The 16,040-nt window shown below is 42.5% G+C and overlaps 1 protein-coding gene across 1 annotated transcript in view; it reads right to left on the bottom strand.

Annotated features, from left to right (window-relative positions):
* Positions 1–553: 553 nt before the first annotated feature.
* lamb2l (laminin, beta 2-like) overlaps positions 554–16,040 on the bottom strand; it is a 64,012-nt gene continuing 48,525 nt past the window's right edge. The window contains exons 19-35 of the mRNA XM_085781108.1: positions 15,824–16,016; positions 15,593–15,736; positions 13,596–13,827; positions 13,337–13,500; positions 13,035–13,259; positions 12,023–12,237; positions 11,846–11,942; positions 10,205–10,577; positions 9,928–10,112; positions 9,596–9,843; positions 6,833–7,048; positions 6,163–6,307; positions 5,812–6,019; positions 4,852–4,993; positions 3,778–3,954; positions 3,488–3,653; positions 554–1,285 (exon numbers count right to left, since the gene is read on the bottom strand). Of these exons, the coding sequence (XP_085637234.1) occupies positions 1,149–1,285; positions 3,488–3,653; positions 3,778–3,954; positions 4,852–4,993; positions 5,812–6,019; positions 6,163–6,307; positions 6,833–7,048; positions 9,596–9,843; positions 9,928–10,112; positions 10,205–10,577; positions 11,846–11,942; positions 12,023–12,237; positions 13,035–13,259; positions 13,337–13,500; positions 13,596–13,827; positions 15,593–15,736; positions 15,824–16,016 (3,267 nt within the window). The 3' untranslated portion in view covers positions 554–1,148. The remainder of the gene's footprint in view (positions 1,286–3,487; positions 3,654–3,777; positions 3,955–4,851; positions 4,994–5,811; positions 6,020–6,162; positions 6,308–6,832; positions 7,049–9,595; positions 9,844–9,927; positions 10,113–10,204; positions 10,578–11,845; positions 11,943–12,022; positions 12,238–13,034; positions 13,260–13,336; positions 13,501–13,595; positions 13,828–15,592; positions 15,737–15,823; positions 16,017–16,040) is intronic.

Here is a 16,040-nt window from a genome sequence, read left to right as displayed (position 1 = left end):
CTTTATGCTCCCATAGTCACAGTTTTCTGAATTTCCATTTCTTTGTGCTCTCCAGGCCACCGTAGAAAACACCTGAGTAGTTTTATTAAATAAAAAAGCTCTTTTCACTGCAAGCTGTGTAATCTGGCATTGCAGGAAGAGCAGAACTGTAACTAATATTTTTGACAGGACACAAAATGATATCATTCATCACACGTCTGTCTTTCCTGCTGGAAGGACGATGTCAAAGCATGTGCACTGAAACACTGACAGGAGGGAGATGGAGGGAAAGAACACTCTGCCTTGCAAAGTATATGGCTCCCCCTTGTGACAATGAATTGAAACATACTACTGTGAGCCAAGGCTGGCCCGTGTGATCTGATCCAACAGATGAGCTTATGTTGCTCAAACTGCTAAAGAAGCTCATGTTGGTTCTGATAGAAAGCTGTCATAATACACAGTGCATCGCAGTTTGTTGTGCATTTGGCAGCAAAAGGGACCAACACTTAGGCAGGTGGTCATAATATTAGGCCTGATTGGATGTAGTAAATGTTGCGCACACATCAATCGGTTCAAACTACATCAAATTTATTTGTCTTCATCATTTTGCTTACAGGGATATTTGCATATGTAGGCTATTTAAAAGTTTTTAATCAAAAGTTCCTTTTGCAGTAGAAATAAACACAAAAATCAGTTTTCCATGTATTCCATGAATTTCATAATGTAAAATATCATAATCATGTGGTCCAATTACAGCGAAAACACACGAAAAAAAAAATCACTTTTGGTCAAAATAACAGCTTTTTGATAACATACTCCGATATATTTCTTCAGTATTATTTATTAAATCAATTACCATGGCCTATACGTTGAAACAAATACTCTCCACAGGTCATCACCTGTAATAGCTTAAAGACATAAACATCGCACGGATTAGTGTCGACATCTAGGAGTGAAAAAGTGATACAGTACATGAACAGAGGAAGAGCTTTTGTGAGATATAACACTTAACAGGTAAAATGTGTAAAAGTTGAAATACCAGTGTCAGAGCAGAGGCACCATGGCTGGGTTTTATTCTCATGGGTGATGTAGTTGTGTCTCTGGTACAGCGTCAGTCTCTCTGCTCTGGACTACAGCAGCAAACAGTAAACAGGGAACGGGAAACAACCTCACACACAGTTGCTGTACTTCTGCACTTGTTCCCGGATCTCGTCCCGCACCACGGTGGCGTTTTCCCTCAGCTCATCCAGCTCCGTTCGCTGCCTCTGCATCCGCCGCTCGTTGCTCTTGAACTTTTTCTCCATTTCTGCAACAACAGAGAGACAGAGCTCAGTGCGGGTCAGTGAGTGTGGAGGAACCATACAAGCAATCAGAAGGTCTGTCTGAATCCCACCTGAGAGGAAAGTGCAGAAAAGTGGATCCACCAAAATGAAAACAGAGCAGAGCCACTAACATCAGGCTTCTGTCTGCACTGGAAAAAAAGCTTTCAGCATTCAAACCCAGGTCAAAAGACCTCAGGGAAGCGCTATAGAGTAGGCTACCTCTGACAAAGAAAATGAACTATAAGGGCTCCTTCATCCCCAATGCCATCAACATAATGAATAAATCAAGATAATGAGTTTGTTTGATGTACTCCTTGTTGACACTTTTGTTTTGTATAAACCCTATTTGCAAGTCTGTGTCTGTAATTGGGTGAGACCAAAGAAAGATTTCCCGCCTTGGCTGGACAACAAGGTTTTTTCTATTTCTATTTCACACCTGGGTGAGCCTGCTCATTTTCACATTTTCACCCCTGTTCTACTGTAATTTCTTTCTGAGCACAGATCCTGTAGACCAGTGGTTGGTATGGCATGTACCTTTTTATCAAACTTTTATTGAGAACCGTTTAACATTTTTATTGAGAACCGTTTAACATTTTCTTTTATATGCTGGTTTGTGTCTGAGTGAAATCATCAGAGTGTGTTCCAAGATTACGGGAGTCCAATTTAAGGACCCCAGTTCTCTCTGGAAAACACGGGTGGTCCTGAGAGCAGAGAGAACATTATCCCACCCTGATCACGTACAGGGCAGTGAATTTGTTATCATGCCCTCAGGTCGGTGGAATTATGTGCCGGTGCGAAAACAAACCGTTATGCAAATTAGTTTATCCCATCTACCACAAGGCTGCTAAAAGCACAACCGCAAAATGAACTGTAAATGATTGCCACACACTGTGTGACTTATGTGAACCGTGGACTTGCTGTGACCTCGTGAATATTTTTCTCCTCTTTGCATCCTGCTCTGCTGTAGCCTACTGTCACTGGTTGTGGTTGTTGTTGTTGATGTGATGTTTGACTGTGGATGTTGTGTTGTTTATATCTTGCTATGTCGTATTTTGGTTGCCATAGACAGGTCGACTGTAAAAGTGAATTGCACTTATAGGGATGAAGGCAAGAGGTGGCCTATGGGGTTTGGTCTGGTCCACGGCTACACTCCACATGGGGATGAAAGAATGAGTGCAGCTTCAGAACAATCACAAATGAAAGCTTCTCACATGGAGGATCAGACACTTCTACAGGATCACGACCCCCAGATGAGAAGTGACTGATCTGTTTTACCAGTTTACCTCCTCTCAACTGAGTCTGTGTCACCTGACTTACCCACCTACCTGCTACTTTTAAAGGAAAAGGCTACTGAATGCTAAAAAAAAAAATCATACAAGATCAAAGTTAATGAGTGTTCATGATGTTTAAATTATGTTTGGGCATGACAACTATCACCAGAAGTTACCTGGAGTTCAATGTAGCAGCATTTCATCAAAAAACATTAATTCATTCATTTTCTATACCGCTTATCCTGCACAAGGGTCATGGGTGAGCTCTCAGCTGATCATCAAAACATAAATACATGTCATTTCAACCAGTGTTGGTTCATGACTGTAATGTCCATGTTTTAATGGATGAATAAATCTAACCTTGACCTCCATCAAACCACCACCAAAATGCCTACAGCTGAATGAACGTACACAACACTCACAAATGCATCAGATGACCTTGTTTTTTTCATTAGCAAGTGTTATCGGTGAAAATGCCCTGAAATGTCTCTTAGCAAATCCTGTATTACAGTTCATCAATGGATGTACAGAAATCTATTCTGTCTATCTGGATCATGGTCAGAGTTCTGCAGCTTCTTCTTTCTATGACTCCAAACCTGGACATTTATTTCTCATCCCAAGAGTGACCTGATGAAGAGCCGGTAGGCTTGAAACGTTGTCCGCTTTATATTATGATAGAATAAAGTTCAATGTTTTTAATTGGGAGCAGTTAGAGTGTCACAAGTCTTCTCTCTCTTTTTGACCATTTATTTCTCATGGACATGTACTGTAAGTAAGTGACAGGCTCTATGTGCATCATATACAGCATTTGTGTGAATTGTGCTGTGTTAAATTGGACTGATTATAAGAAGGAGGACGAGTCATGGCCACCCAGTGAAATGACAGTCAACACAGAGGACAGCTTTGCGAACTCACTCTCCAGTTGTTTGATCCCACTCTTGGCTTTATCCAAGAGGCCGTCTGCCTCCTTCTTGATATCCATGGCTCTCTGGTTGATACTGTTCAGACCTCCAACCTCTTCACCCAGCGAGTCCATCTTCTTCTGCAGCACACGGTAACGTTTCTCCGTGTCGTTGAGGCTCTGGCAGACGACACAAGTATTAGATTTCACTTTATTAACTGTCAAAAAACCTGACACAATTTATATTTCTTTTCTTTCATACATTTTAAGACAAAGACAAAATAAAAGCAAGCTGGATGTTTACCTCCTGCAGTGACGATGCTTCGAGAGTGGCGTTGTTAGCCAGATTTTTGGCCTCCTCTGCCATCTGTCTGTTCATCTCTGTCTTGTTCCTCAGCGCCTCCACCGCTAAGGAGATGTTGTTTAGCCGCATCATGACGTCCATCTGCTTGTCCTCTAGCTGACTCAGCCTCTCCTCCACCTGGGAGCAAATGTGGCATCAAAAGGTTTGAAATCTGATGTGCAACATCTACCTCTGGAACATCTGGAAGGATGTTATTCCTCCAAATCATACACAATGGACAGAGAATTTTATATCATTATATTATGGTATATTATATTAAATGAGGCTGAAAAATATAAGGCTTCCCTTGTCAATCTTGTGATATATGAAGTCAGTGCAAATGTGATTAATACTGCACTGTCTAAATATCCAACATCGAGCTATGCTTCTTAAATTCTCCCTTTTTCTAATTGTTTATTTATTTATCTATGTCTATCTATCTATTTATTCTCTTTCTTTCTTTTTCCCTTTATTTTTTTATGTATTTGTGTATGGATTGTTTGTTTATTTTGTCATATTTTAAAAGATATTTACTAGTTGATACTTGTTCACTTGCTTTTTAAAAGATTTTATTTCATTTACTTATGATTCAATAAATTACTCTGTGGGTGTGGGGAGTTGTGTGTACTTTTGTATGCTCATCATTTAGATCTACAGTATGCAATCTCACTTTATCAAAAGCTAAGCTTTCGGTCTCAGACGACCTTCATCAGAGCATGGTATGCTCTGATGAAAGCTTAGCTTTTAATAAAGTGAGATTGCACAGATCTAAGTTTGCGGAGATCTCTTTCTTCAGTTTGGACACTTTTGATGCCTCCAGCACCTTAGCAAAGAACCAGCCGGGTGAAGCGGCAGCCCCTTTTTGCGTATGCTCATCATTTAAAACAGCAATGAACTCATAATGAATAAATGTGCAACAGGAGAAGATAATATTCAATGTCAGAAAGAAAAGGCAGCATTGAAATAAAACCTTCAGCCACGGAAGTAGAGGAGTGAAACCTGTGACCTTCACCAAACTTCCCAAACGAGTTGTACCTCAGCGGTGGCGTTCCTGGTGTTGTTCAGGTTATTGTGAGCCTCCTTCAGGGCCGTCCTCGCTTTCTCTATCGCATCCTCAGACACGTCCAACGCCTGCTTAGTGCTGTTGGTGGCGTCCTTCACTCCCTCTGCTCGCTGCCTGTACAAACACACCACACAGAAGATGTTTTTACCGAAGTCCAACATGATGAGGATGAGTTGTAAATAATGTAATAAGCAAGATTTATCTGATGAAAAGCATTCCCCACAGTTTTAACACTAACAAATTCATCACACACATATTTACACACGTTACTACAAGTGCAATGAGAAGGAAAAAGGCCGAACGGGACCTGATTGCACCTCCTGCTCCACAAGCAACAAACAGAGAAGAGATAATCACATCACTTACATCTGTCATCTATTCATTTATCCTTCACACAACAACAAGCACGCTGGTTAATCCAACACAAATCTGTTACAGACTTGTTCACAGTTGATTCAAATCATGAATTGCTGTTGTGCCATGCGTGTAAAAGTTTGGAGATATACACATATTTTTCATCCTGCTCTGTGATAACTACATAATGAAACATTAAACAAACATGTTTTTGCCTTTGTAATCACCAAATGGACTGAGCTGTTTGAACAGAAAGAGGAGTTTTAAAGAGTCAGTCAGCTAAAACATGAACCAATGCTGTAAATGTAATTCATCTGTAACGGAGCCACTTCAACAGCCGCGTCACTCTATCACCCACTAACATCAGCAGTGCAAAATGTGTCTTCTGTATCATCTATGACATCTGTGGACCAACTGAAAAGTGAGGAGAAACCTGACTTTGTTAGTCCTGGGTTCGTTATAGTGGATGTAATTTGCTTTGGTGTGCTGACATCAAAAGACGCCCCATGCTTCTCCGTCTAAAAGAAAGCAGATAAAGCTTCAGTGTCTTTATTTTAACGGTGAGTATCGTCACTTACTTGGCATCTTTAGCTTGTTGGAGCAGCTCCTTGGCTTTGTTGATGTGCTGCGAGGTTTCGTTGATGATGCTGCCCACGTTGGTGAGGTTGGACACGCCGTCCTTTATCTGCATTATCATTTGGTCCATGGTGGTCTTGTTGACGGGCAGCGTGATCGCCAGCACCTGCAGAGCCACCTTCTCTATGCTCTCTGGATCTGCTCCATCCTCTGGACAGCGGGGAGGACGGAGACACAGTTAGACACCCTCAGCATCCTTTCTGCTGCTGCGGGTCGACTCAGATCTTCCGATTCGAGTCAACTTTAAAACGAGGACAGATGTTAACTTAGCACTGAAAACATTATCAACGCACCAGTGAGAAAGTCTTTGATCTTCTTGATAAAATCTTTGAGCTTCTTGTTGTTGTGTTCAAAGTGCTCCTTCTTTTTCTGGGCTTTGTCCAGCGTGTTCATTGCCTGGTTCTTCACGTCCTGTGTCAAAGAGGCGATATCCTGGAGCTGGAGACAGAACAACAAGATGTCAAGTCGACAGAGAAACGTCACAGCCCCTGGTATCAAACCGTGACTGCAGCTCTGCCCTACAAAGGCAAAGTGTAGTATCTGTAAAAATGACAAACTGAGAACACAGCTTTTTGTGTTTTTCATTGTCAGGTTTAAGCATCAAATTATGAGTAACTACCAAGTCTATAATTGATTAGATAAAGGTGGGCTGAATTAAATGTATTTTGTAGTTTGTCTTTCTGACCAATTTTGACCATTTTATGGCAGATACTGTAGGGAGTACAGTAGTCTTTGCAGATACTGCACTTTGCCTTGGTTTCACAGTGCTTTTTTGGATGGACAGCAAAATAAAAAGCCCAATAACTCTGGAAATTTTAGCAGTACCAATATCAAATTCTACCAGAACGAAGAGAATATGCCACACTTTTGATTGGTCAAAAAGAAAAATTTGAAAAAATGCAGATACTGCACTTTGCCTTTGTAGGGCAGAGCTCTACATTCATGTTTCAACGCTTTTATCACCTTCCTGACGACGTCCTGCAGCTCCTCGTTGGCGGCGTTCAGACTGTCCGTCACGTTCCTGGCATGATTCAGCGCTGATACAGAGGTGCTCACCGTCCCATTGCACCCGTCCCCTCCGCATACTCGATTACCCTGGTCGTCCCGGCAACCAGCACCACCACATGGGCTGTCCGGGCAACTGCCATTTACATTATCTTCACTATGGCCACCACATACCTGAATGGAGCAAAAACACATCATGGAGATGAGTCAGTGGTATGATTAACCCTCTGTAAGTGGAATCAACATTGTTTGTCAATACAAAAACCAATATTCTGATCAATATTATTCATCATGCTGTCAATATTTTAGAATCTGTATCAGGTACTAACAGTGATCCACTCTTTGAAGAAATGATAAAGCCCGAAAAAGAATATGAAGCGAGAAGACGTAAAACTTTAAATTACAAATGTTGTCTCTTAGGAATCTGCCAAGTTTATGGGTTCCACATAAACAAGAAATTCTGCTCTTAAAATATCACACCACATTGATAATATGGGACATCCAATCTGTGTGCCACTGTCATCATTTAATCATTGCATTTGATTTCTAAAAAAAAGATGTGATAATATTTTTTTTCCAATCCTTTTAGTTGCGCTCAGAGCGATAGATATAACAGAGTGGCGACACTCCCATAGGACTCCGTTGTAAAAAATGGCGGGCCGACTTCCGGGTTATGGAGCCCTCAATAGTTCCAAACATTCCTCCCGCGGCGCTGGACCACGTCTGTTTCTATGGCTGCACAGCAAGAAACTACTGAGCTACGTTGACGAAATACCGACCAATTTTAAGTTATAAAGTGGTAATAATCTTTCCCAAGTACAGTAACCATGTTGACTTAACAAAATAAAAATTATTAGACTGATCGGTTCATTGAAAAACATTTATTTATTTACGTAACTGTGGTGATTTCAGTCCGTAGCCCAGAAGCAGCCCTGCTCACTTTTCATTCAAACAAACTAATGCCACTGCCACAGTTGTTAAATTTCATCAATGGGACCAACATTAATCTCTTCAAAATAATTTAACAAGCCAGCGGTAAACCTCTAAAAGCATGCGGATACGTTACTTGGCTCGTTTCCTCCGACGGGAGGACGGACGGTCGGCCCCGGCAGATCAGCTCAGTAGAGCGGCTGCTGCTGCTGTGACAGCCGCCTCCCCTGGTCCCCGGTCGGGGCTCACACAGACTCTGCACTTCTCCCAGAACAAACATCGGTGCAAGTTCCTAACAAACGTTATGAACTGACCACAGACTCCGGATTAAACGGTGACTTTCTTGCATGAACAAAATATTAAAACTGTGACGTGTTGACAGCGCTAAAGCCAGGTTTTGGCATCTTTACTGCTGTGGCTCGGTTGCCGCAAAATGGCGATATCGATGCTAATTTCTGTTAGCCCGTCTATGAGGTTTTGCATTATACGTTAGCATTAAGCTAGCGGGCTTTATATTTAGTTGTGATACTGGCTGTGTGTGTGTTTTGAACGTTGTTTCAAACTGTGTGGGTTTGATTGAACATCTTTTATGCTTAAATATATATATTCCCGCTTAATATATTGCTTTACTCCTCTTCTTATGCCATTTTTACTGTAGGGCAGGCTAATCTTCACTTTAAGTGACAAATAAAACCTTGAAGCAAGAAGATTTTGCCTTTTGTTTGAAAACTGACATTGATGTACATACAGTAATTCAGTAACAGTTGTAAATATACCTTTGTACGGTTTATTTTTTAATATTTACCGTCCAAAAGCAAGCTCAGTGCTGTCTGTCCCATAGCAGAACATGACAGCGGCAGCCTCGTTTGGAACTATTGGGAGCTACCATAGACTGTAAAAAGAATGGACGTAGCGTCCGTGACGTCACCCATTGGTTTTGGGGAGTCGTTTTTGTGACTCAAATATGGCGGCCTGGACAGCGCCATGTTGGATTGGCCGGCCGAGAACCCGCCCACTGGCCTCGAAGCAGCTGTTCACGGAGCTGCTCGGACCTGTCACTCAACGTTTCCGCGCCCTGATTGGCCAGAATTTTAACCTAATAACAGTAAAACTATAGAGTTAAAAAAAAATTCACCCCCCTCAGAGTGTGTGCGGGGGTAGAAACTATCGATTGAGACGAAAAAACGTTCTGACACCAGGCTTTTAACATGTTTATTGAGGATGTAAAGTCGGCGATTTTAACATGGGGGTCTATGGGGAATGCTCCCTTCTGACACCAGCCCCCAGAGGAATCCGAGGGGATTGCAGTTTTTTGAACGCGGAAGTGAGCTTCACTTCTCAGACCGACAACTGCCCCCTTGGGAGCTACATGAACCACGTGACCACGCTGGCGGCGACATCAAAGGCTGTCGCCACTCTGTTATATCTATCGCTCTGGTTGCGCTCAGTGCACAGCTGCGTTTACAACATCTGGCCACTAGATGTCACTGCAAGACTCAAACACACCTTTCTTTTAAACCGTGAGAAAAAAACATGAATGAGGACAGAAAGAGGTTTTGCATTTGCACCTTTTCACTTAACACTCTAGTTAAATATCTTAAATATGGTGGGAAAACACAGTATAAAACAATCTGGAATTTTTTGTTGTTCTATTTTCCTTTTTCCAGATAATAATTGAGCTAACAAATGATTAATGCAGCTAATACAGAAACACAAATCAGATTTTTCCATTTAACATTTTTAACATAATACTAAGACAGTATGTCAGACGGACAAATAAACTCCACCTACCTTGTGATTGAGGTGATGCACCTTCTTATCCAGGTCGTGGGCCTTCTGCTGCAGCTCGCTCAGCGACTTGTTCTGAGCGGCCAGATTTCGGAGGAATTGGTCTTTAGTGGCGCTCAGCAGGTCTTCGGTGCGAGTGCGGGTTTCCTTGGACTGCTCCACTGGGCTGAGTGGACCGGACACTGAGGCGTTGCACTTCTCCGAAGCTTTCACTGACTCCCGATAGTATTTCTTCACTTTCTCAAACTGATCTGTGAGGAGACAGGAGCAGGAGTTTGTGTTTATGCTTTTGGAAGCTGAGCTGACAATGTGTTGGTGAAGTCAGATTTATCTACCTGCAAATCCTGAGGTGAGGTAGTCGTCCACCTGCCGTTGTTTCTCAGCCACGGTGCTGTTGAGGTCCCTCAGTTCCCTCTCCAGATCATTCAGCGTGCGTCTCAGAGCTCCTTCTTCTTCTGCAGTTGTATTGAGCTCTCGGGTGACTCCCATCAGTCGCCCGTCGGTCAGGGCGATCTCAGCCCTGGAACAAATAGAGCAGAGTGTTTTATTTCTTAAGTTGGTGGCAGGGGAAATGTGCACTGAACACTGAATAACACAGTGTGACGTCCTGACCTGAGGTCGTCGATGCTCTGTCCGATCAGCTGGTGGATTCTCTCACTGTCCTCCATACTGATCAGATCCTGCACCTGCTTCAGCTTCTTCTCCAGCTCTTTGATTCGCTTGTCACCGACTCCAGATGTGACGCCGTTCTCCTTGATCTTCTGCACCATTAACTGGATGTGCTCCAGGTCCCTTTTGATCTGACACAGGGCGTCGTCCCACAGCTGGAAGCACGGGTGACACTGGACACACTTGGGGAAGACGCCGGTGAAGCCACGGGCGCACTCGTCACACTTTTTGCCCGCCGCTCCATCCCTGCACTCGCACTCCCCTGTCGTCCTGTTGCACTGGGCCATCTCTGCACCCAGCGGGTGACAGTTACACTCTGGGTGGAAGTGAAGAAAGACAGAAAGCACAACAATGTGACACATAAAGAACCCCAGCCAGATTGTGTAACATGAATTAAATAGTGCATTATATTATAATTATTATTATTTATTATACCATTAAAATAAAATGAGCTCCATAAACTTCACAGAAATAATAAGGAGATGCAGTAACACAAAAGGAGAACATCTAAAAATCAATGTTAAGAGAAAATTGAATGATTCATCTTAATTAAGAGAAACTCTATTTTAAGAGGAATTGGCAGAGCTTTTTTTTTTAGTTTAGGGATTCAATTCAGTTTTCATTATGCATGGATAGTGGCAACTGTGTGCAATGTGTAATGTTAAATGTTCTTGTCTTTTAAAATATGTTGATATGCAATAAAAAAAAAATATTCAAAATGAAGAGACAGATAGAGAGGATCAGAGGAAGCACACTTCAATGAAGAGCAGAGTTTTAACTGCAGCTCTTCTGTTTTCATCTATAACTAGTATTTAGATATTTTCCATTATATTTTTCTACTTGATAAGAATCTGTCTCTCTTTCCGTAATAACTTCTGTTTTTAATAATAATCCATGAACAAATAACTGATGCTGCTCTAACTTCCACAAACTGCATTACTGTAGGCCGTTGTAATATTGTAATAAGGCTCACAGACATTCATGTGTGTGCACACTGGAGATGCTGCTGATTTGAATGTCAGATGAGTAAAACCACAGCAACTGTGTTAACAAAGTAATGACCAGCTACTGTTTTTTTTTGTTAAACATGCATTATTCATCTAAGAGCAAAATCACAATAGGGACTGCTCTCAAATTACAGGGATCAATCTTTGTATCTGTTTATTTGCATGACTTCTGGAGAAACACCTACCCTACCCTTCATCCTGCTTGATAAATGCTGCACCACTTGTGTCCGTCACAGACGTAAATCTGACCCTGAGTCTCACTCGGTTCCATTACATTCAATAATTTGTGTGAATGTATGTTTTATGAGAGGGGGCTCTCTAGTGGATGAGCTGCTTTGAAGGTTCACTCGAAACACAAAATCAATATTTGAAAAAAGTTATAATATTCATTAATGCAGAACCTTGTAGAGCACAAAAACAATCCTGCCTCCAGTGGCCATGGGTTTGAGGCTGACCCCCGACCCTCAGCTGCCTGTCATCCCCCTGGCTCTCTGCCCGACCGCCCTCCGTCTCTCACTCTTTCCTGATAAAATAAAGGCAAAAACTGCAAAGGTGTTCCTGTGACAAGGTGAGTTACCTTGACACTGCACCCGTGGGTCTCCCCAGTGGAACTGCTCACACTCGGTGCACTGTCTCCCCCCGAAGCCTGGATGACAGTGGCACTGGCCTGTGAACTGCAGAGAACAGAGAGAGCAATCTTAACGTATTGTCCAAGTTGTTTGTCTTGCCCTCAGACGTCCTCACTCTCCCTCACCATGTTGCAGTGAGCTGCCAGAGCGTGCTGCGGGTCGCAGTGACAGGGCTCGCAGCCTCTGTCCTGGCCGTAGTTCCAGTGGTTCGGAGCACACTGGTCACAGTTGTGGCCCGACACGTTCTCCCTGCACGGGCAGGCGCCGGTCTGGCGGTCGCAGTGACACTGTCCGTCGCTGCACGCAGACTGGACGGTCCCGGCCGTCACACAGGTGCAACCTGAGAGGAAATATAACAGGCATGAACACAAGAAGGCTGAGAGACACATTGATTTTTTCTGATTTTTTTTTTATTACGCTATATTATTTTCTTTTTTTAACTAGACCATTTAACTAGACCAAACAGTGGAGGAAGATGGTGGGCTACTACTTCAAGTGCTTTAACCTTCGTCTTGTGTTAGCTTTCTGCTACCATCTCTGGTGTTACAGTAGGGTTAGTTTTGATCCGTGTTTTAAATTAGCTGTAGAAAAAAAAAAAAACTTCTTTTTTTTTCATCCAATTTGTTTTTCTTCTCTTGGTTACAGTGTTAGGCTTCCTTATCCATGAAAATATTGTTTTTAATATTTTTGGTGTGGGACCCAGGGCCTTTCTTGTCAGTATGCCCCTTGGTTTCAATTTAACCTTCCTCTTGTCAGCTTTCTGCTACCATCAACACACTAAAAACTATTATTTATCATTCCATTTGTTTCTCATCTCTTGGTTACGTTGTTAGGCTTCCTAATCCATGAAAAGGTTGGTTTTGCACTTATGATTTCAGTTTTTCCCTCTAATTATTGTTTTTATTGTTATAACTGGGTCAAAACTAACCCTAACACCACAAATGTCATAATTTTAATCGGAGCATTTTCGAATTTTGCGAATTTTTTTTTTTGTTTAAAAACAGGTTCCTGATAAAGTCAAAAAGCCTTTATGCTATAAACAAATTTATATGGTACTTTTATGCATTAAAATCCTAAAAATGGGTCACTGGCAAACCTAACACAAGAGGAAGGTTAATATCTGCCATCAGCACTTACGTCTGCAGTCGTGGGCTAAAGCGTTGCCATAGTAACCATGTTGACAGTGTGCGCAGGACGGGCCGTCAGTGTGGTACAAGCACTTGAGGCACTGGCCAGTCCTGGGGTCGCACGCCTCGGGGTCCTGGGCGTCAATGTTGCCGCTGCACTCGCACGGCAGGCATTGCCCACCCGATTGCTCCGGGTTTCCATAGTAACCAGGGGCGCACCGGTCACAGCGGGGTCCTAGGTGAGAGTAAGGCAGGTTTGAAACTGCAGTCGTTCAGTGACATGAGAATGGCTGCAGGGTGAGAGTTTTTTACCAGTGTAGCCTGGTTGGCAGCTGCAGATGATCTGGTTGGAGCTGTGGTCAGCGTGACAGGACTCGCCGTTGAAGTGACCCGAGCCGGGGTTACCGGGGCAGGGGCAGGGCCGGCAGTGCTCCCCTGAGCCCAGCATCGGGTTTCCAAAGAACCCGTTCACACAACTAGGACAGACAAGGAGAGACATTAACCATCAGTGTGATCAGCAGTGATGAAGCAGCAGAGTGAAGTGTCACGTCCCGGCACTGAGAATGGTTACCGTTCACAGAGGTGTCCTGCTGTGTAGTCCCTGCAGTCTGCACACTCCCCGGTGCGGGGGTCACAGAGGTCAGCGTGGCCGTTACAATGGCAGGGGTTGCAGTTGGGGAAGCCCCACTGGCCCGGTTGGCAGTCTGAGCACGTTCGCCCCGTGGCTCCCGGCCTGCACTGGCACTGGCCTGTAACTGGGTCACACTGGTGGCTTAAGGAGCCCTCAGAGTGGCAGTCGCAGGCTGGAGGAGAAGGTATTGAAAGGGTTAATCAATGTCCCCCTCCCTGTGCATGAATCAGGACCAAGAAATATCCTGATCTCCTTTTTTTCTTGGTGGGGATGAAGTGTTGAAGGTTTTTTTTTTCCCTTATGGAAAGCACTTAAGGACAAAGAGCTACAGTAGAGAGCAGAGTGTAACAAATGGTGAGTGTGCACACTGGTGGATGTTGCAAAGAATTTGTAGTGATATTTTGAGAATCATATAGAGGCCAAAGTCACAATTAGAAGAACTGCCCCCATTACTTTGCTGTTTAACTGCAGTGTAGCGCAGCTAGCAGGAGGAGAGCTGGGTCCGGTCTGCACATATTTTTCTCAGATTTTTTCCTATGGCCGCACTCGGGGACCTAGAACTGTAGAGCGTTACTTAGAAAATGGCCAGAAAGTATGAGATGAGCATTATGTCCTGACTTTTAAATAAAACTGCTCTATCAATTATCAGTTAAATACTTGATACAGGTTTGATGGAGGAAAATTGTTCATGAGAGCTGAAATTGAAATCAATGCAAGTGCAAAGCTTTAAAATGGGGCTAAAAGTTCAGTGTGACAGTGAAATGTTCTTTTCATTTGTCTTTGTCTCTTTTGCCTTCGTTACACTCATATATTTGTGTTTATAGGTTACAAACCCAGAGCTTCTTTACTTCACTGTACTTAGTAGATAATACTGAAACTGTTACTGAACTGTGAATATTTTTAGAGAACATAAAATGTTTTTTTCTCTATTACAAAGAAGAAACATTTCTCAATGTACACACTCTGAACACAGTTTCTATTTTTCCATGTCCAGTGCAATGAATGCTCAGTAATTACTCTGATATGATCTGAAAGCAGAGTTTGATTCTGAGCACAGATAAAGTTGTTTTGAGGTGTGTGTTTTGTAGCCTCAGGGGTTTTACAAAAGTAGTTTAATGATTGGGTTTTGTGTTTTCCTGTATTGAGAAAGCATAAAAGGTTTAGAAGAAATCTGTCTTAGCAATTGCGAAAAACTGTAAAAGCCAAACACAAAACTCAAATTATTATAACCTTTATTCTCGAAGACCATTGAGGAAAGTCCTCATTTACAATGGTGTCGAGAGAACAACTATACAGACAAAAATTACAACAAGAAGAACAAAGGTTTACATAAGAAAATATTGGGAAATAAGTAAGAAAAGTTAACAGTCAAACAATAAGGAGGACAGATACATCTGTAGGTTTCTGACTGTCAAAGCCATTTAAATATTAGCTGTGTACTGTTAACTGTTTTTATTTTGAATATGGGATTGTTTTAATTCTTCGGTTTTTATTCTATTTTTAATAGAGCACAATTGCCTAACACTCTGCTGCACTAAAAATGTGGCAGTGATTTGTGATGTGTGATTTTCACATTAACAATTTTATTTCCCATCTTTATTTTATAGTGTGTGGAAATTCCTCTTACTTTTGCCGTCCTTAGCACAGTTGAAATTATTCATTTAGGACCACCAGTTGTGTTCCTTCTTTCCTTTTTTTAATATGCTGTAGGTGTAAATGCAGGTGTCTGTAAAACTGTACTGTTAACTTTCAGTGTTTAGAAACTCTGGAGAATCTATTCTATGTTTTCTCTGCTTTGTTGTTGTTTTTTTCAGTTTTTGTTGTTGTCAAGTCATCTTTATTCTTTATCCTTATTTACAAGTAGTATTCCACACAGTATACCCACAGATGTAGTATTCCCACATCTGTGGGTGTTACTATGACTGTGACGGACTCACCTGTGCAGCCATGCACTCCAAAGCCATAGGTTCCCGGGGCACACTGGTCACAGTGTTGACCCATGACGTTGGGTTTACAGCGACACTGACCTCCGACCTTCTCGCACTCACCACTGAGGGAACCCTGAGGGTCACACTGACAAGCTGCAGACGAGAAAGAAAATATCAACAAATTATCAGTAGACTTGAAACCCACTTCCTCTACATCTCAGTGTGTGTGTATCTACTTACGCAGAGCTCCGTCGTGAATGATAGATGAAATGCTACAGATGAGTTTGGAGCACATCTCAGCCAGGGCCGGCATCGGCGTAATCATAAAGGAGTCAAGACACATGTAGCGAATCATCTCCTCCCGCCGTTGCTCAGCCTCTGCCTCATTACCTTGGAAACCAGGAAGCTCAGTGTATTTGGGGATCAGAACCAGCTATAAAGAGAAAAGGAATCAGAG

This window comes from Trachurus japonicus, chromosome 7, assembly GCF_045865225.1.
Source record: "Trachurus japonicus isolate A0001 chromosome 7, Traja_1.0".
NCBI lineage: Eukaryota > Metazoa > Chordata > Actinopteri > Carangiformes > Carangidae > Trachurus > Trachurus japonicus.
The sequence above is the reverse complement of the archived record's forward strand: the minus strand, read 5'-3'. Positions and strand labels throughout refer to the sequence as shown.